Source organism: Diplotaxodon limnothrissa, linkage group LG9 (assembly GCF_057381915.1).
Source record: "Diplotaxodon limnothrissa isolate DT_005_m linkage group LG9, D_limnothrissa_male_GT1.1, whole genome shotgun sequence".
In the NCBI taxonomy this organism is placed as follows: Eukaryota; Metazoa; Chordata; class Actinopteri; order Cichliformes; family Cichlidae; genus Diplotaxodon; species Diplotaxodon limnothrissa.
Window position 1 is genome coordinate 26,814,688 of NC_140604.1, and position 20,141 is coordinate 26,834,828.

A 20,141-nucleotide genomic window follows, 5' to 3' on the forward strand; every position below is an offset into this window, starting at 1 on the left:
AACCTTAGATACTGATCCGTATGTATAGGTTTACGGTACACGTGAGCTTTTAGATGTCCCCCATTACTGATGGAAATCTCACAGTCTAAGAAGGCTAACCTGCCACTTTTCATATCCTCCCTGGTGAATTTGATGTGTCGGTCCACCGAGTTAATGTGACCCGTGAAATGTGGTACGTCCTGAGATTTGATTTTCACCCAGGTGTCATCCACATATCTGAACCAATGGCTTTGTGGTGTTCCAAGGTAGGATAGCAAAGCCCTCTTTTCCACTTCTTCCATGTACAAATTGGCCACGATGGGTGAAACTGGGGAGCCCATGGCACACCCATGTTTCTGCCTGTAGAACTGACCCTTGTATGTGAAGTAGGTGGAATGAAGACACAGTTCCAAAAGCACACTTGGTCGATGCTGAGAGTGGCCCTGCTGCTGAGGTTGGGATCATCCTGTAATATCTTAGGGACTACATCCAATGTTTCCGTGACTGGGATGCAAGTGAAGAGAGATGTAACGTCGTACGAGACCATGGTTCCATCTGCCTCCATAATGACATCTCTCACGTTCTCAACAAAATCAAGGGTGTTCTGGATGTGATGTTCAGAGCTGCCTACCAGCGGGTTGAGGATCAAAGCCAGAAACTTGGAGATGTAATAGGTGACCGAGTTGATCATACAGACAGTCTTTCGGAGTATTTTTTGGATCATTATCCATTTGTATTGTGTCTGATTTGTTTTGCAGCATTTGGCTTAATCTGAGGAGAGAGCAGAGAGTATAGGCTGGTAAACTTCACAATTCACCCTGCTACCTCCTGTTGACTGCCAATTTCGGCAGTGGAAGGTATAACCTGCAGTGGAAGTTCACAACTTTGAACTTGAGATATTATGTCTGCTTAATTTGTCATGAAATAACAAGAAAATAGGCCTCAGCTGGCCATGAAACCGCTTGTCAGTCAATTGCTCATTCATATTTTAGGCTTTGAAAATGGTTGACTGTGTATAGAAATGGTTGTAATCAGCATTCAATGCAGCATTTTTTGTAAAACTCCTTAAAGCTGAAAGTCTTCAGTTCAATCACATGCTGGCTGCTTGAGTAAAAAAGGCAAAACTGCAAAAACTGTGTCTCTGTCCAACAAATTATAGATCTAACTTTATATACTTTTAATTGGGAATACAAAAAATTTATTGAAAATGCAGATACAGCTGTCCTGTTGGGTTTTCAGATAATCCCCTTTTAAGGATGTACATTAGGGTAAAACAAGCATTAGCATCACAATATTCACATTAGCTGTCCTTTGTGGTCCTTAATGTTAAACTGTGGGAGGATGCCACTAATTGTTGGATACTGAAACATCTATAAAGTGTATTATGGGAAATAGAGATGGTAAAAGCCCTTAGATATTACTGCCATTACCAGGGAAGGCTTTCTTACCACAAAGGGCCATCCTCAGTCCCTAGCGTGTTCTTGAGTCAGAAAGCTAAATACACTTGTTGGAAGAGAGCCTGTTGAGCTCAATAGATGCGGAACATTACACATTTTAAAACTATACCATTAGCTGTACCCACTTTATATTTTAATGGGTTGCAAAGTGGAACTAGGCATGCCATGGTTGGTTGTAATACAACACCCATACAGCAATTAAAGAGGCCGATAATGATAAGAATTGTATGTAGTGGGTATTTAGTGTCTCTCTCGTAAGCACTTGTTGTCACTGAGCAAGGATTTTACTCTTTACACCAAAAAACGTCACAGGTGCACAGAGCAGTGTTGTTGCTGAGATAAAGCACTGTTTGTTTTTTTGTTTTGTTTTTTTCCAAGTTACATAAATATGGGATTCAGAGATTCAAAGTAAACTCAAAATAAGTGTAAAATTAATTCAATTCAAGTCACTTTAAAGAGCTACAATATATAAACCACAACAAGTCAGTGATCCTGTATGACTAAAAACTTGGCGATGGTGGGGAGGAAGAACTCCCTTTTAACAGGAAGTGATCTACAGCACAACCATGAAATAGGTGTGAATGAAATATAAGAGTAGTGTTTCTGGAGATCTGGACTCTGATGATGTTCGATTACAGACGGACTTTTTTTTCCATCCACACCCTCCAGGTAGAATCACCTGCTCGTATCTCCCATTTGTCTCAATTCACGTCGCTAGGATCGATGGTTATTTCCTTGGTGTAACTGCTCTCGATTATAATGTATGGTCTTACTATTTGGTTATCAACTCATGTTAAATTGAAAGCTCTATGAAGTGGTGTTCTTTTCACTTTATTGATGCTCTCAACAGTTTATAAAAATGTCACAGCGTTCGTTTTAGACTCAACTGCTGAGGCAGGGTCAGTGAAGAGTGCTGTCTTCAAGTTCATCATGTCTTTTATGTGTACTGTCAGAGTGCCCTCCTGGAAAACACAACAATGACAGTAAATAATTGGATGGATGTTGGCATCCAGCCTACCTATCACTTTACTGAGCGACACCTAACACTGTTAGGTGCACAGTGTGCAACAAAGTCACCCAAATGCATTCTGTGCAGTGTTTAGTGTGCCGACACACGAGCTGAGGTACACCAATATGTAAGTTACACTTGTGCATGCAGTAAAGCGTCAACCAAAATAAAGATGTAGACTTTCTAAAGAACTATCTCACTTCATCGAATATGACACCACAGCTGGCTTGCATAAGATTTTCCACCTATAGATTTCAGCGCAGGACATCCATAATTCATAACATTGTGACATATATACAAGACACTCACTTTGGTTTCTCTGCATGTGCGTTTGTTTGCATTTGGCAGGGAGACGGTTGGATCATGTTTAACAAGCAGTATGTTCAGAGATGTTCTTTTTGACTCAGTGTTCACCGAGTGTTTGACAGAGGGTAATCTAGTTAAAAGGGATGGGAGAATATATATATATACACATATATATGTGCTATGTCCTATGTGCTATGTCAGTGTGCATCCGTGTCTTGTAGAAAAGAAACACCAGTTAAATGTTAGTCACATAAAGGTGTTTGCAGCAGACAACGACAAACAGGCCATAAGCCTAGTGCTTTATTCGTGAATTTTGAATATTGTTGGGATTAAACAATTTGCAGAAGAAGCATCTTATGATCAAAAGTTATCATTAAAAAATGACTAGAAGACAGCATAGCTGACTTATGTTTTGAGAAACACTCTGACCTAATGAGTGTTTTTTTGTCTGTGTTTCTTTGTTTGTTTGTTTGAGGAACCATTTATACACGACAAGTAACCGGTGAAGTGTGTAATTGGATACTCTTGTGTTTTTCATCACATAATAAAGGAATCTCTCTGGTTTGCTATCAGCAACTTCATCCATTAAAAAGTTTTGTGCCCGCTTCCATGGAAGGTACAGCAACTAGGAGTAAAGTGTCCCCAGTTACAGAAACCAAAGTGGAGGGGAGCTGAGCTCAGTTATCCCCTGAACCTCATCATGGAAGATATGCTTTGTAGTTACACAGCAGTGCAGTTTTTGGCACCAGTTTTGATATCCGACTGCTTCTTCTAGGTTTTCACAACGCTTCAGCTCAGTGAGCTGGAAGTGTCAGTGATGCTGTGACATTTTGCCACCCAATAAACCTTCTCTAATGACAGCCAAATTCAAATTCAAATTCAAATTTTATTTGTCACGTACACAGTCATGCACAGTACGATATGTAGTGAAATGCTTGGACAACTGCTCGTGACCTAAAGAAAACAAAAAAGGAAAGGCTATGAATAAGATAGGAAATAAATATGAAAAATTAAAAAGGGTAAATTTAACTAGGAAGGAATAAAATATAAATTAAGGTTAAAAATGAAATAACTGTACAACACAAATTAGAATGAAGGGTAAATTTAACTGGGAAGAATAAGATAAAATATATAAATTAAAGTTGAAAATAAAATAACTGTACAACAAAATACACAATACACAATATAGAACTATATAAGAATGTATGAAGAAATCTAAATATAAATAAATATATACACAATAACAGCAGCTGTACAAGTATTAACTGGAAATGAAGAATATAGTGACCAGTGTTGTGCAAAAACAAAGTCCAGAAAGTCCAGTGTGTGTGTAAGAACCATATGTGTGGGTCAGTACTGTGTGGTGGTGTGATTGAGAGACCGTATCGCCTGCGGGAAGAAGCTCCTCCTCAGTCTCTCTGTGTTGGTCTTCAGGGAGCGGAATCGCTTTCCTGACCTCAACAGAGAGAACAGTCTGTTGTTGGGATGGCTGAGGTCCTTCACGATCTTCCTGGCCTTGGTCCAGCACCGCCTGTGTCCAGCAAATATGACCTGTGCTCTATGAACTATCAAGCAAACAAGGACGACCTTGGTTCCTCTCTAGCAGCCAACCTCTGTTTCACACTGACCTCTTGATACTCTGCTACAAACACCTGAATGATGTGCTGATTTAAATATATATGAGTCAGATGAATCTATCATAAATTCGCACTTTGCCTTAAAATTTGGAACGCAGTCGGCAACGATGACAAATTGCTTAAAATTATTGCTGTTGAAACAGCAAGCAAATTCAAATGAAATGAACATTAATACAAATGTGTGTAGCGTAACAGCTTTCTTCTTGTTTTCTTATCCATTAATCAACTCAGGAGCCTTAAATTTATCTTGTGGCTTTGTAGAGCACACCCAAACCTCTACTTTGGGAAATACCAAAGTATAGAAACAGCTCCTCTTTATGGAGCTACAATAACTTTTTGTTGTCATTTTTATGTAATAATTTAAGTATTTAATTTAGGACTACATTTTCCTGTTATGTTATATTCAAGTTTTCTCATTTTTTTTATTTTTAAAATCCACAAGAGCAGCTTTGCATGATTTACAGTTCAAATTTTTTTTTAATTATACAATGGATAATTTATACAATCCATTTTAGCTCTTCTCTCTTTAACGACAACCTTCTGTTTAGCCAACTTTCTTCTGATTGGCTGCCGATTGTAAACAGAAGTTGTGAACAGTAGGTGCATTTGGCTGTTGTGCTCACACTCTGAAATGTCCCTCTCTTGATGTGTTACCAATCCTAGAGAATAAAAACTGTCTGAAAAGCAACATTCAAAGCAGTCTGGCTCACTGAAATTGCTTCTACATAGGTCTGAGCTCATTATTTGAAACTTTGGCCATGTTTAATATCCATCAGCATCCACTAATGTGACACTAAAGGCACAGAATAACGAAAGCATAATAGGTCCACTTTAAATAAATGATCTGACTGCTTCTTCTATTACAGCTGCAGACCGTAATGGACACAAAGAAGTTGGATGATTGTGTGGATATGTGATTTATGCAGGAGAAATAAGAGTGAGAGAAGAGTCATCATGACCTTTCATCAGTGCTAGAACACAGTTGCTTCTGTTTCTCCTTAAGCTTGGAGCTTTTTCTCAATGTCTGTATTTTCTCTTTCTTTCTCTTCTCACGTCTTAGAGCCCATCCTACACAGCCTTGATCTAAATGAGACACAATCTCAGACTTTAACCCCAGCATCTTCGTGATGCCTCAGCAAGTAGCAGCATGCACATTACGTCTATATGCTTTATTCACACAGCCCTGTAAGGCAGTAACACAATTCAATTAAAGAACAATTGAAGCCATAATTGTGTTCTAATTGCCATTGCATTATTGGCTTGTTGGCAGAGTCACTAAGATGTCTTGGTGTGTTTTCCGGAAAGCTGCTCGCCCACATAACAAGAAGCGATTGTACCGGAAGTTTTGAGTGGAAAGAGAAAAACCCACTCGGATTGAATTACTTTGCCATTACTGACCACTTAACAGTGGAGACTTTGGCATTCCCTCACACAGTAACATCTAGGTTATGAAAGTCTTGATGGTAGGCACTCTATTTCACTTCCTGGAGACAGAGGTCTGAAACAGGAAACTTAGAAAAACACATCCAGCTGCCAAAGTCTACTGTTGGGACTTGAAACTCTCTAATGTAGCATAAAAGTCAGAAATGCAGTAAACATTTCAATGAAGTATGGAGGTTTGATTCATTTCCTAAATCAACTAACCTTGAAGAAGGTCCATAGGAAGCATCAGAGCTAAAGCTATGGTGGGTACCGAAGCCACAATATCATACATTTGGAATTTGGTGCCAGTACTGTTGGAATAAACTTCAATGCTAAAACAATGTCTTTAACGGTGTGTTCACACCAAACGCGATGGACGCGAATAAAACGCCCCAAACGCCCCTAATTTGACACGTGTACATTCGCGTCTCAACGCGTGTCCAAGAAAAATCCATCGCGCGTCAAAATATGATATTTTGACGCGCGTGAACCGGAAATGTGGGAGGAATGTGGGAGGGAGTTGTGCCAGACCGGTATCTTTGCAAGATGGCAGCTATCGAGCTAGCGCTTGAAGAGAGAGTCTCCCTTCTCTATGTACTGTGGAGAGCAGAGCAGCAGCGTAAAAGACGTCCTCGCCGTACCTGGGTCCATCAGGTCCTCCAGAGGCATGAGCAGTTTGGTGAGTTTCACCACTTGCTCCAGGAGCTGCGCCTGGATGACGGCCGATTCCAGCGCTATCACCGTCGGCCAGTTTGAGGACCTGCTTTCCCTCGTCGGTCCCAGCATTGCCCGCCTAGACACCAACTACAGACGCTCAATCCCACCTGCAGAGCGCCTGTCCGTCTGCCTGAGGTTAGTAAAACTATTTAATACGGTAGTCCTTTATTGATATCTGTGCTAATATGCTAATCCATCCAGTTATACACTGCTAACATGGATGTGCTATGCTAACAGTGAATGCTGTCGGTGTTTACTGAAAGCAAACTGTGGTACAGAGACGACTCTTTATAATATTTCTAGTGATACTCAGAAGGTCTCATCAAGTCCCGATTTAATTCGATTTATGCTGTTATCAGTGTTTGCATGATAGCATGGCTGTGGTGTCACATCAATGTATGCGCTCGGTGTTTGCTGATATCAAACTGTAGCATTAGGACCACTGAGTTAACCTTTGTAGTGATACTCACTCCTTTTTATTTAGACCTGGTTTGATTCTGGGATAGTTGAATATTTGTATATAATCCCTGCAGCTGTCAGACTCTATAGCAGGGGTCACAGCCTTTATTAAAACAGAGTTAGATAAAACTGTGAACAGTTTGGTTCATCTCTAGTTACATGGTTCTATCTTGATAAGCTGTCTTATCACAGATTAATTTTTCAAAAATATTAATGATTTAAGCAAGGAAAGGGCTACATGTCAACATACAACTCTTTATTTCTATTAATGTCTTACTTCATTCCTACCTGATTGACATGTTTAGGAATTGTGAGTGATTGGCTCACTGTAGTGGCAAAAGTTGCTACCAATCAAATTATATGTTAAAGTTAAAACAAAACACAACTGTTTTAGATATTATCTAATATACATTTTGTAATTATCCTTATAATTACAAAAGGTTTTATGTAAGATTCATGTTTTGTGATTTAAATCTGACATCACAAAAGTATTTTGGAATTTGAATAATGTATTTTGTAACTGCAGTACACATAATACTGATTTTGAACAATTTTGTCCAGGTTCCTTGTCACCGGGGACTCCTTCAGGACCATCGCGTTCAGTTTCAGAGTCGGTGTGTCCACGGTGAGCCAGATCACCCCCCAGGCAGCGACGTCCATCTGGGACTGTCTAGTGGACGACTTCATGGCTGTGCCTTCACCTGGAGACTGGCGGTCCATCACAGAGGGATTCCAGGAGCGCTGGAACTTTCCTCTGTGCTGTGCAGCTCTGGATGGGAAGCACATCCAGACAAAGGCACCCCATATATCATATAGGAGACACACACATTGATATACACTAAATATTCATTTCATTTCTTTTTTGTGGTGCCCAAATTGATGCACCTGCTTGATTTTGTTTAAACAATTATTGCACACTTTCTGTAAATCCAGTAAACTTCTTTTCACTTCTCAAATATCACTGTGTGTGTCTCCTGTATGATATTTAACTGACATTTTTTATTGTAACAACCAACAATTTATACAGGAAAATAATGTCTATTAACAAGGTTGCCCAAACTTCTGCATCCCACTGTATCAGTATATTTTGTCATTAGTATAATATGAAATAAATTCTACATGTGTCAAGTCGTGTGCCAACATTTGCTGTGTAGTAGAACTGAGACATTAGTCATTATAAACATTTATTTGAAATAATATTAAAAGTCTCAAACAGAAAAACATTAAACATAAATATATAAAATATAAGTATTTACAGAGAGACAGGAATAAAAAGGACCAGCTGCTCTCCAGAGCAGGAACAAGGCTGAGGAGGAAATGCTCCATTGGAGACTGGTGTGGCCTCTTCAGGGACTCCAGGATGGCCAGCTCCACCGCCGATGGACCGTCCTGGGACCCGTCCCTCATCTGCCTCGGAGCCGTCCTCCTCTGTGGGCCTGTAAAACAGCACAAAACACAAAGAAATGAGAAGGCTGCTACTAGATTTTAATTTCAACATTGAAAAAAAAAAAAACAATAACAGGATATAATCAGATTGGTTGTAGATATTTAGTAAAGGTGATCACAAGGGAATCCCACCGACTAAAAAGGTATCAGTGCTTGCTGTACATATCTGTGGGTGCAGCAGCAGGAGCTCAGGGACTGGGGATGCTCTGCTGCAGAATCAGTTGGTTCTATCAATACAGTATTAAATGTTAACAGGTTCGATATAATAATCGTAGAGTAGACAGTGGTCCCTCATTTATTGCAGGGGTTCTCAGAATAACTAGCCCCTGGTCACAGTTCTCACAATTGATTCTCAAAGTGCAAACCTTTGTAGATTGCAAAACGTAAAAGTATTATTATGCCGCGGTTTGTCTTCATCTGCCCGCCACTTTCGTGCGCCTTTTTCCCTCACGGTGCAGGTGTCTATTTCCGAATGAGGCTCATAGTTATGGGTGTTTTTGTGCTGTTTTTTCTATTGGACGCGATGGTTATCAAAACCAAACGTGATAAATTTGGCAAGCGCAGGAGATTTGTCAATCAGGCTGCAGAATGCAATGCTGTACTGTGCAATAAAAAATCAGCGAAAAAGCAAAGCAGTGACGGATGAACAGCGGGACCACTGTGTGCTGTTTATTAATAAACAATAAAATATATTCCTAAATGATAACATGCATAAAAGCAGAACGGTATTTGTACATCAGTGGGAAAATAGCGGTGGCTTGCTAGCTTTTGTGCGGCTTCCCCGGGTCAGTGAAAACTTTCAAAAGAGAAATGAATGAACTTACCAGGTTGCCCGATCTCTTCACATATCTTCCTCCAAGCTCGGTCCTTTTTATTCCTGTCTCGGTACTGAAAGCAGCTGGTGTTGTACAGCTCCGAGTTGTTTGCTACCGCATTGATTAGCCTTCCCCTCCATTGAAGTATGAAAGGCTTTGGCTGGATCTGCCCCTTTGACCTAGGTAACAGCCACGTCACCAGGCTCCTGATTGGTTGTCGCGGCGCGATTTGACGCTGGAGTTCAGATTTTTCCAACTCGAGCGGTAGACGCGAAACGCGCGTATGCACAAAATGCAACACAAAAACTCACGCGCGTGGTTTTATTCGCGAGTCAAACGCGCCAGACGCGCTACACTGACGCGCGTTTCACGCGTTTTGGCGTTTTCGCGACGCAAATCTGCTTCCGAATTTTCGCGGGACCCGCAATCGCGCGTCATCGCGCCTTTCCATTGACTTTACATGTAAACCTGACGCTCTATTCGCGTCCATCGCGTTCGGTGTGAACACACCGTTAGTGAGCACATGGCAACAGTGGAAAGAAAAAACTCCCCGTTAAAAGGAAGAAACCCCTGATAGAACCAGGCTCAGGGAGGGGCAGTCATCTGTTGTCCCCGCTTGAAGTGAGGAGAGGGAGACAGGACAAAAGACACACTGTGAAAGAGAGCCAGAAATGACTAATAACCAGAGATGGGCAGTAACGTGTTACTTGTAACGTAAGGGTAAAGTAGTAAAGTAAGGGATTACTATTGCAAAAACGTAATTAGATTACCGTTACTTTCCCGTAGGAACGCTGCGTTACTGCATTACTAAAACCGTGATTTTTTTGCAAGTGTCTCATGACAATGACGTAAGCGAGTGCGACATTCGTGACAACAGCTGTGTGCAGAGCAACAATGGATAATATATCGAGTGCGGGAGAGAGTGTGAGCGTGCAGCATTTAAAGCGTGGAAGTACTGACCTTACTTTGAGTTTGATTCCATAAAAAGTGACAAAAACATTAGCGTCCGTTGTGCGTGGGAAGAAAACTTCTTTTTACACCGAAAAAAACCCTAAACAAGCTCCGAGTGTGCAACGACGTAATGGGAAATTCACAGAGAAACTCGCAGATTCTTCAACTGACCGCTGCGGCTAGGGATGGGTATCGTTTAGGTTTTATCTGATACCAGTGCCAAACCGGTACTTTTGAAACGGTGCCAATGCTTAAACGGTGCTCAAACCGTTGCCTAAAGAAAGGAGAACACAAAATTGATCCTAAAACCTCTCATGTTCAGCTGTTTTTTGTAAAAAGATAACAATGTTAGCCTTTTCTGCAGCTATAGGGCATATATGGTATCACTCTTGGCTGGAAGCAGTGCTTAAACAATGGAAAAAACACAAACTTTGTTCAAAAACCTCTCATGTTTAGCTGTTCTCCACTTTTTCTTTGGTCATTTTAGCCTTTTTGGCCAGGGTGAAGGGAGTATCTGCCATCAAACAAGAAGACAGCCGCATGTAACTACGACGCTGTTTGCTAGTTCACCTTACATGCATTAATTTAATAACGTGGTTAGCCTACTCAACGTAAATTACACACGAACAACATTAAGCTACTCACTCAGAGAAGAGCGGCTGCTGCTGCCATCATCATCCGTCATCATTTCTGCTACACTGGCAGGGCTAGGGGCCAGGACTCTCCTCTTCGGGTTTTTGGGGGATATTGCTGACTCCGGGTCCGATAACTGGCACCACACCTGCAGTAGATGCGCTCGGTGTGAGGTCTCGCAGCAAGCTATCAAATACGGCGCATTTTTCGGCTTTAAAAAAAACCGCTATGTGTGTTTCATTAGATTCGAGGTGTTACTTCCTTTGCACAGTATCACAGTATCAGCTTAAAGCACTTGTTGCAGGCTGCTGAGTTTACATATTTTGCTGTGAAGTACAGCCAGACTTTTGACCACTTTGCTTTGGGCATTTTTAATCTGTAGCTCTGCTCTAAAAGAACGTACATACCTGGACCCGCCTACTATCCTCGGAAAGGTAAAATGATTAACTAGAAATCAAAGTGTATCACAGCTCAGGAAAAAAAAGCACCGAAATAAAGCACCGAAATGTGCGCTGTTTTTCGGTCTGGTTACTACCGTTTATGTCAGAACCGGTGCCATCATGGTACCGGATACCGGTACCCATTCCTAGCTGCGGCACACCTGCACCAGAGCACACCTCCGCCTACCCCACTCCTGCTTTACAGGTGAAAATAGAGCAACAGGACCGCTAGTCTTTGATTTTATTTATTTTCTGCTGTGTTTTACTTGCATCTATTTGAAAGACTGAGTGTAAACACAAAAAATATTTTTATTTTATGTGCTGGAATGGGCAGAAAATAGGTTTAAATGTTAAACTAATTTCTTCAAGTCAGAGAATGGTGCATGTAATTTAATTTTTGCTTGATGCATAAAGTTAAAAGATTAAAACTGATAAAACAAATTTAAAAAAGAGAGACTTTTCCATTTGATTACATTTTGTATGATGGATTATGCAGAAAAAGTAGAATTGGGCTGAAAGATCTATCGCTTTATCACCTATTCAGGTTGTAAATCGTGTTTTTAAAAAGTAACTAGGTAACTAAGTAATTAATTACTTTTGAAAATAAGTAATCAGTAAAGTAACGGGATTACTTTTGGGGGAAGTAATCAGTAATTAGTTACTGATTACTTTTTTCAAGTAACTTGACCAACACTGCTAATAACTAGTGATTAAATGCAAACACGTGGAGAGTGATAAAAGGGGAGTGAAGAAGAAACAGTGCATAGTGGGAATCTAACAGCAAATTGGGAATATTGAAGTGTAGCTAAGTGAGGCTTTAAGGTCACCTGATCCAGCCATCACTAAATGCTTTATCAAACAGGAAAGTTTTAAGTCTAATCTTAAAACTAGAGAGCGTGTCCGCTGATTCCAAACTGGGAGCTGATTCCACAGAAGAGGGGCCTAAAAGGCAAAGATCAGAAACCAGAAGAATCATTGACACCAATACCCTTTCAACATACCGTACTTGTGATTTTTAATTAGCAAGAAGCTGGTAGGAAAAGTGCGTTTAGTATGATTTGCTTAATTACATGCTGTCATGTGCAGCCAGTCCTCTCCTGTCCTGGGTTAGTGTTCTTCTGCTGAGATGGCATCGCGTAGCGGTCAAATGCTTGAAAAGAAAACCTGACAAAAAACAACCCTAAAAAAACAAAGGCATTTGATGGTGTCTGCTGATAAGGCTAGTTACCATGGTGACAACATTTAATGGCCCTTGAGTTGTAAAGAGTGAATCCTTGATGAGTCCTGCCCTTGGTGTAATTATTGGGATGGTGATAAGATTGAATCAGGGATGGTTCAATATTTTCAAAGAGGTGAATGGGTCTCTATGAGCTTCAGAGCCCATCCAAACCAGGACTCACTGTTGTTAAGCCGGCCGACTTCCTGGTAGCTCACATGGATCAGGTAAGTGTCCATTTTCTGGAAAGAAAATTAGTATTAGTATTTATTTATTTATTGTCATTGTCAAGAACAATGAAATTGCGTTTGGGGCTTCCATACAACCCAAAAAAAAGAAGAAAATAATAAATACCCCTTAAAACCCAAGTGTACATATTTAACCCAGTGTGACTCCAATGCAATAAGACAATCCTTAGCAATAATGTTCGTAGAAATTCAGACAAAGACCTGAGAAACATGACAAAATACAACAATGCAACCCATTCAATATTATTGTACTGTGAGATATGATATCAGATGATAGTTATCTATTTAAGAAAGAGGGGGGGGGGGGGCAGGAGGGGGAAGAGAATAAAGATATGATGCACCAATGCAGACCAGTTCATTGCTATTAAGAAGTTGGATATGGTTATTGTCCGTGAGAGGGGGGCAGAGAGTTCAGGAGCCTCACAGCCTGTGGATACAGGCTGTTGGCCAGTCTGGACTTCTTTTAATTAAATTAACGCCTTTTAAATTTAAGATGTCCTGTCACTTTCTTTCCAAGCTCCTTAGATTACCATGACACGTCTGTCCTGATGTTACTGCTAAGATTGGATAAATTCTGTGGCGTGTACTTCAAGTTTCAATGCCCTGTTGGACTACTTCACCAGATGTCAAGGCTCTGTGTGCGGGCAGGCGGAGGTGAGGATCCAAACGCAGGACTCGTGAAGCCAAATTTCAACAGAAAACCACAGCTTTATTGCTGGCAACGAACAAAACATGACTAGAGCAATGAATACTGGAACCAGAAACACACAGGCAGAATCTGATGGTACGACACGACGCTGATAAAGGGCAAACACAGGGCTAATATACACAGGGAAGTAATCAGGGAATGGAAGACAGGAGGGAGACACAGCTGGGAGAGATCAGGGCTAACGAGACAGGGGAGCAGTAAAACTGAACATACTCACATGAGACACAGACCTTCACAATAAAACAGGAAACATGAATCACTGCACAAAAACACAGACTCAACACTGAGAGGCAGACAGAAAATAATACATGGAACTCAAACTATACATGAGACAACAAATCCTTCACCACGAATAAACAGAAACATGAAACTCTCATAATAATCACCATCACCAACACAAGCACTACAAGAGAATAAGAAAACAATCCATAATGCAAAAAACACACCTAACATAACTCAAAACACTGGGTCAAACTGACCCAGAACCGTGACAGAAGAAGTGTTTTACACTCCAGCACAGGTGTAACAACTCTGTGATCGGCCCCCGGGGCAGAGGTTTTTTTGTACTGGAGCAAAAACAACTTCTCACATATTCTCTCTCTCACACAAACACACACTCTAAGTGGAAAATGTATAGCAATAATTAATAATAATTCATAATCAGCAAAACTGCAGTCAGAGATCGGGGGGGGGAACAGACACATTTATTTAAGTTTATGATATAAACTCACGCCATCTTCTTTAACTAGGCAACTGCAAGTTCAAAATAGATTCAGCCTTGCTAAAATAACTTATTATTGTGACTACTATAATGTCTGTTGGCAAGGAATAAAGGAAAAAAGGTCCACGTAGACTGACTTGATAGGTCACTCATTTATAGATTTCGTCATTCAACAATGAGTTCCAGCGGACCAGCTTTTAGCTTTTAGTCACCCATCAGAACGTCACCCATTCAGGCCTCGTGCTCAGCAAAGTCATTGACAACACATTCTCATCCCGCTCTCGTCTCCTGTCTTTTCCAAGCGCCACCCTTTTGCTTTGGTTTGCTAAACATAATTCAAAATGCCACTGCGCTGATGAACTGCTCTATAAGAAAAATGAATTGTTGTATAGGTGACGTCAACAGGTTTGAGATCATTTTGCACAAATGCCAAGAAGCAAGGTCAGGAAGTACAAGTAATATATTTCCCAGCCATCAAAACTTTTGAGAAAAGTTTGAATCAGTGGGATGTAGAATGACTGAGTTAACATTTACAGAGCTAAAGCTCAATTCATGAGGAAAATATGTACTGAATGTGATAGACGCATGACTTCACTTCACTGTAACACTGGGTAAAGTATAAGAGGATGCCCTTTTCTAGGTCTAAATTCCACCTTGTCTGGTCTGTTCTTTTAAAATCAGCCAATTTGAGCCGTAATTGTTAAACATTTCCTAATGTAGCAAAGAAAAAATGTTAGACAATGATCTAAGTGTATTAAAATTTGCTGTATAAGTGCTTTCGGCACACAGTGCATTTGTAGAGTCGCATTAGCTTCTAGGTTTTGAGTTCATAACAGAAAGCACATTTGCCTCTAATGTAAGAGCAAATAACTCTCTAATCTCTGCGTCCTTATCATTTATTTAGAGCTGTTTTGCTCCCGTAATTATTAAAAGCAACCCATTTTTTCGGCTCCATAAACGGCGCCTCCTGCTTTTCCTCTGAAATTATCCATTTGTTAATTAGCAGCAACAGAGCACTCTGCAGGCAAAGGTTGTTAGCTGCTGCACAAGAATATCCTCTGCTCTGAGTGGGCCCGTGCTGCTGACCCTTTGTTTGCTGCACGGTTGATTGTTTGCTCCTCGCTCGGTGTAACACATTGTTCTGCTCAGTCAGGTCAGCTCGGAGACGCACTTGTTGTATCGGTTATATAAGTGCCGGTTTTGGAGAATGAATATTTGATTGGAGCCCTTAATGCAGAGTGAGCGTTCAGATGAGGAGGCGGTCAGTAGGTGGAGAGCAGCGAGCTGCATCTCTGTCCAGGGGCTGGCAGGATGCCAACCAAAGGAGAGCTTTTACTGTACCCACTCTACTCCTCTAACTACTCTCCAATGTTCTTTTACACTTCTCTCTTCCTCTCGTCTCCTCTCTGTCCTTCATTTCTTGGCCCCATCGTCGTCCTTTTCATTTTGGCTGTCAGTTTTTCCTCCTCTTTGCCTTCAGATTCCTCTTTATTGCTGATTTGCGTCTTCGTTATTCACTCTCAAACTCAAACAGAGTCAACACAAAAGTCAGGGGGCATTTGAGCGGTTTCCAAATCGCTGAAGAGAATTCAAATTCCTTGGCTGGAAAGGATGTGAAATCTGTATAGTGGGATGTGTGCACATGGCTAGGCAAGTGCTCATGTTTATGTATATGAATGCATGTGCCTCACAGCTTATTAAAGACATAGGGGGATTGAGTCACATGTATGACTACTGATTTTTTACACATGCTGTTTAAGGTTATTGGTTGGTTGAGTTGATTATAATATGTAAATGTGATGAGTTATGTAATCATTGATAAGAGCTTAATGGGCTAATATCAGAAATCAATCAGTGCTAAACTTGTAATACCGAGGAGAATTAAAACAGCAGTAGAGGACGATCCCTGTGGATCATATCCTCCCAACTGAAAGAAAAGCAAGGTGATAAGGAAAGCTTTCTGCTGAAATTATCTGTAGATGTTGCTCAAATTCTGCCCTAATAATAGAGGGGTGAGTCGTGCAGAGAGGGAAAATGAGCCCCAGGGCCACGTTTGGTTGTAGAATAGTAAGTAGTTCCTCTCACCACACTATATTTTCAGTTATTTAAGCTTTAGCTTCAGTGCTAATTGCGACAATTAGTCATGGCCATTTTTGTTTATAAATAGGTCGCGTAGCACTCCGGCATGCTGCAACACGTATCTCGATGCGCAGTCCACAACATCAATTAGAAAGCATACATTTGGAATCATTCAAGGCTGATTTCATTAAGAAAAGAAAAAATTACATATATTAAAAATGAGCCTTTAAGCAGGAAAATAAAGGTAAATAGTGCATATCAAAACAGCAGAACAAAAATGACACGTGTTATTATCAGATGAGGATATTGGCATGTTAACTCACAGTTTCCAGGTCTGTGATTGTTCTGAAGTTTTGGGTGTGTTGGGACCTGCCCCTTTATTATTTTCAAAGAGTGCTGGGATGCATTTTACCCTGAAATCTGGCATCTAGGTAGTTTGTAACCTGGTGCAAATCATGCAGGTTTTACAGCTCAGTGCATTCAATCCATTAGGTGTCCAGAAAGCACCTCACATTAACCTGCGCAACCGACTTAAGCCTTGTTTTATGACTACTTCAACACTGTGATTGTAGCTATTTTTTCCAGTGTGCTCCATATATATTGTTTTCACACTGGTATCATTCTAAGAATGAATGAAGTCTATAATTAGACTATAACTAGCACTGAAGAATAAGGTCAAAGGAAGTATTTGCACTGATTTCATCTTATCTTTTATTTTATTTTCTGTCATTTAGGATCATGCCAAAGCTATGCTGCCATAACAGATCTAAACAACACTAAAAATGATTCAACTGTAAGCCTGGGGGGCGAGGCTGCGGTCAGCTTTGTTGCAGCTGGTGTACTCACAGATGGGGGGAGGTCAGATAGACTGAGGCTGCTGTAACTTATTTCATCCCTTAACTTGCTAACCTTCCACAGTTGGATAAACACAAAGTCATGACTTATCCTCAACTGTTCCAGCCAGCTTCTCGTCCTGTTCGTCTGGATGTCTTTTTAGAGGGTAGAGCCTTTGAGGAAGGGGTGCAGAGAGAGTTCTCTTGGAAAGGCGCTGGCGCTAATGATAGCACCGCAGACACACAAGGAGAGCCAGGTACACGGATGTGTCCCCACCTAGTCTCCTCGCACCGGTGCACATCGGGACACAATCCACAGTCACATGGAGCATCCCACTGAGTAGAAAGCCATAAGGAAACAGCAGAGCAATGACAATACACACACTGACAAGAAAGATGCAGGAAGAGAGAGGGTATAAGGGAAAGAAGGGCAGAGAAAGAGACAGATGGTTAAAGGTCAACAAGGAAGGATTGATGTTTTTCCTCACATTATCAGCTGAAGTTTAACTGCAGTGTCACCGCAGCGTAGTATGCATTCAGCACAATAGTGTGTTCTTGAAAAAATCCTAGTGGCATCTCACTTTAACCTAAAACGCTGACGAGATCTCCCAAACCGATGTTCTCACATTCCAAATGTTAAACACGGCTAAGAAGGAAACAGCTGTTTGTTTTATTTCCCCTGAGATATTTTATTTGAATATTCTTTTGACATTTACTTGTTGGATCTGTGCGTAAGGTCCCAGTGGGTAAAATGTGCTCCACTTGTGCTGTGGCATTTAGCTGTTGCCATGGCCGAGCACTGTATTTACTGACTGCAGGACACAGTGACTCCTTGACAGCTGTGTTTAAGTCCAGAGTTTCATGGGCTTGTCTGCCGCTCATCTTCAATTCCGAATGGCACACAAACAATTTGAGAGGCTTTAATTCAAGACTGCTGCTTTTGATTTTTTTTTATGAGGCCAGAATTTTCATCTGTAAAGAAACCGCCTGCATAAAGAATGATGTTTACATTAAAAAAGGGGGGGTTGAATTACATTCTGATATCATAATTAGAAGTGATTGATTCCCTGCACAATTGTTATTAATTTTGTTGTGAAGGGATCATTATGTAAATTGAAAGGACCGCATCGCATTAAAATAAACGGTGCGTATGAGAGCAGGGACTCATTAACTGGATCTACAAAGGTTTTCTTGTGAATGATTTTCTTCTAGCCTTTGCTCCAAAATCAAGTTATTCTTAGCTTTGGTAGCTCCAGGCAACTGTTGCCATGCTTGGTGGCGCAGGCTTTTTTTTTCTAGCGGCAGGGAGGGGCAGCAGCAAGGAGGGTGAAAAGAAGATGATTGGTGAAATGAACCCAGAGGACCATTGATTTCCGAACATGGGAGATGCTGTGCAGCAGTTTGTTTCCACAGTGGAGTAGGCAACCATGAAATGCTCATTGTTAAACAGTAATGCTTGCATTGTCGGAGTGTTGATCGAGAGGGTTGTCTCGTGGTGTGAGAAAGCATGAGGTAAATTGATGTGTAAATTTATTATTTGTGGGCTGTGCAAGTGGTAGGTTTCACAAGCATTTACCTGTGCTTGCGTACCCACTGACCTACACGCAAGCATTTGCGTACTGAATGTGAATGCATAAAGCAAAAGCTTAGTCCTTCCTCCTGGCCCGGTGTGGGCAGATGTCTGTGGAAAACTTCCCAGAAAGGATGGATTTCTCATGTAAACATTTCAGTGTTGTGTTAAGCTTCTTATAGACTTAAATGTCATGGATTTAATTTACTTTGATTCATCTGCCGTACGAAACTATAGTCTTTGTGACTTTTACATCATATCAGTGGGAAATGCGGTTTAAAGATGCCTGTGATGGAGAGGATGTAATAGATGATTTAGTTCTTTTAATAGACTGTGGTTCGAATAATCAGCTCACTTCCTGTTCAGTCTGAACCTGAACTCTGACACTGATCACTTGACAGAGAAGGTTGTGAGTCTTTTCACACAACTTCGGGTTATCGTATTTCAGGAACCAGATTAGAATTGCTTATTTTTGTCTTGATCGTGTGCATTTAAGGGTTAATATTTTCAACATTCCCAGAGCGGCCGAGTGACTTTATGATTCACTTCAGTAGTCTAAAACTCCTCAGCTGACTGCTTGTACTCTTGCAGGAGCAAATCGATGTTGGACTTGTTGACTTCTGACAACATGGCACTTACATAAGACCCCGCTATGCAGCTGACCTGAAGTGTGCTTGAACTGCTGTCTTGAAAAATAAAAGGCAGGCGCGTTATTTTCTCTCTCTTTTTTTCCTTCCTCTTTTTACTCTCGCTCTCTTCTTAGCTTCAGCTACAACTCTCCCTCTCTAAACTCTGGTATTATAATTACAATTAGATGAAGCGATGTAGAGTGGTGTTTTCTCCTTATTATGCCATGTCTAAATGCATTCAGATCTGTCTTAGGTACTTGTTTGGGTTGGCTGCTACCTCTCCATCATCATCGCCAATGTGGACGTGATGGATGGAAGCTGTATCAGCTAAATTCTACAGTGTCCAGTGATCGCAAATGAAACAGGCAGGAGTGTGAAGCCGGCGTTAGCCTTAGCAGCAAAGGTTAGGACAACAGATTGAATTTCCTCAGCTTTGCTTCATCTATTCATGGATTTATCCCAAGTGAGCTTTAAGCTGGCATTCTTACCTCATTAATTCTGGTCTGAAAGTTTGTGTGTGTCTGTCTGTGTGTGTGCAAATGTACTTGGGTGTGTAGTAGTGCTTGCTGACAGCGTGATATTCCCGCTGCTTCTTCACGTCACAGCACAGTGGCAGTGTTATTAGAAGGTGGCAGTTTGGGAAGCCAGGGCAACTTGTCTCTGCCAGCTTCTAAACTCACTGATTGGATCTTAAGCGGTTTAATTGTTTATTTGTCAATTTTATGGAGAAAAGGCACAAAATAATTTCTTTTATGTGTTGCTGTTCATACCCTGCACCACTAAAAAGTACAAAAAGGTAAACATGAGATGTCTAAAATTAAATTCATACCTCAGAAAAAAAATCAGTGTGACATGATCACAGTCC

At 40.9% G+C, this 20,141-nt stretch overlaps 2 protein-coding genes across 2 annotated transcripts in view; both read left to right on the forward strand.

Annotated features, from left to right (window-relative positions):
• The window catches only part of kcnb2b (potassium voltage-gated channel subfamily B member 2b), a 98,561-nt gene that overhangs the window by 36,361 nt on the left and 42,059 nt on the right, over positions 1-20,141 (forward strand). The gene's annotated exons all lie outside the window — the stretch shown is intronic.
• LOC146625705 (uncharacterized) lies at positions 6,321-8,098 on the forward strand. The gene is made up of 2 exons (XM_085362959.1): positions 6,321-6,662; positions 7,548-8,098. Exons 1-2 carry the CDS (start codon positions 6,403-6,405, stop codon positions 7,816-7,818), a joined length of 531 nt encoding a protein of 176 aa, XP_085219085.1. The 5' UTR covers positions 6,321-6,402; the 3' UTR covers positions 7,819-8,098.

Excerpts from the sequence above, each read along its gene's own strand:
- LOC146625705 (XM_085362959.1), top strand. The coding sequence starts at position 6,403 with ATGTACTGTGGAGAGCAGAGCAGCAGCGTAAAAGACGTCCTCGCCGTA. Across the intron at positions 6,663-7,547 it reads CGCCTGTCCGTCTGCCTGAG|GTTCCTTGTCACCGGGGACT; the intron begins GTTAGTAAAACT and ends AATTTTGTCCAG.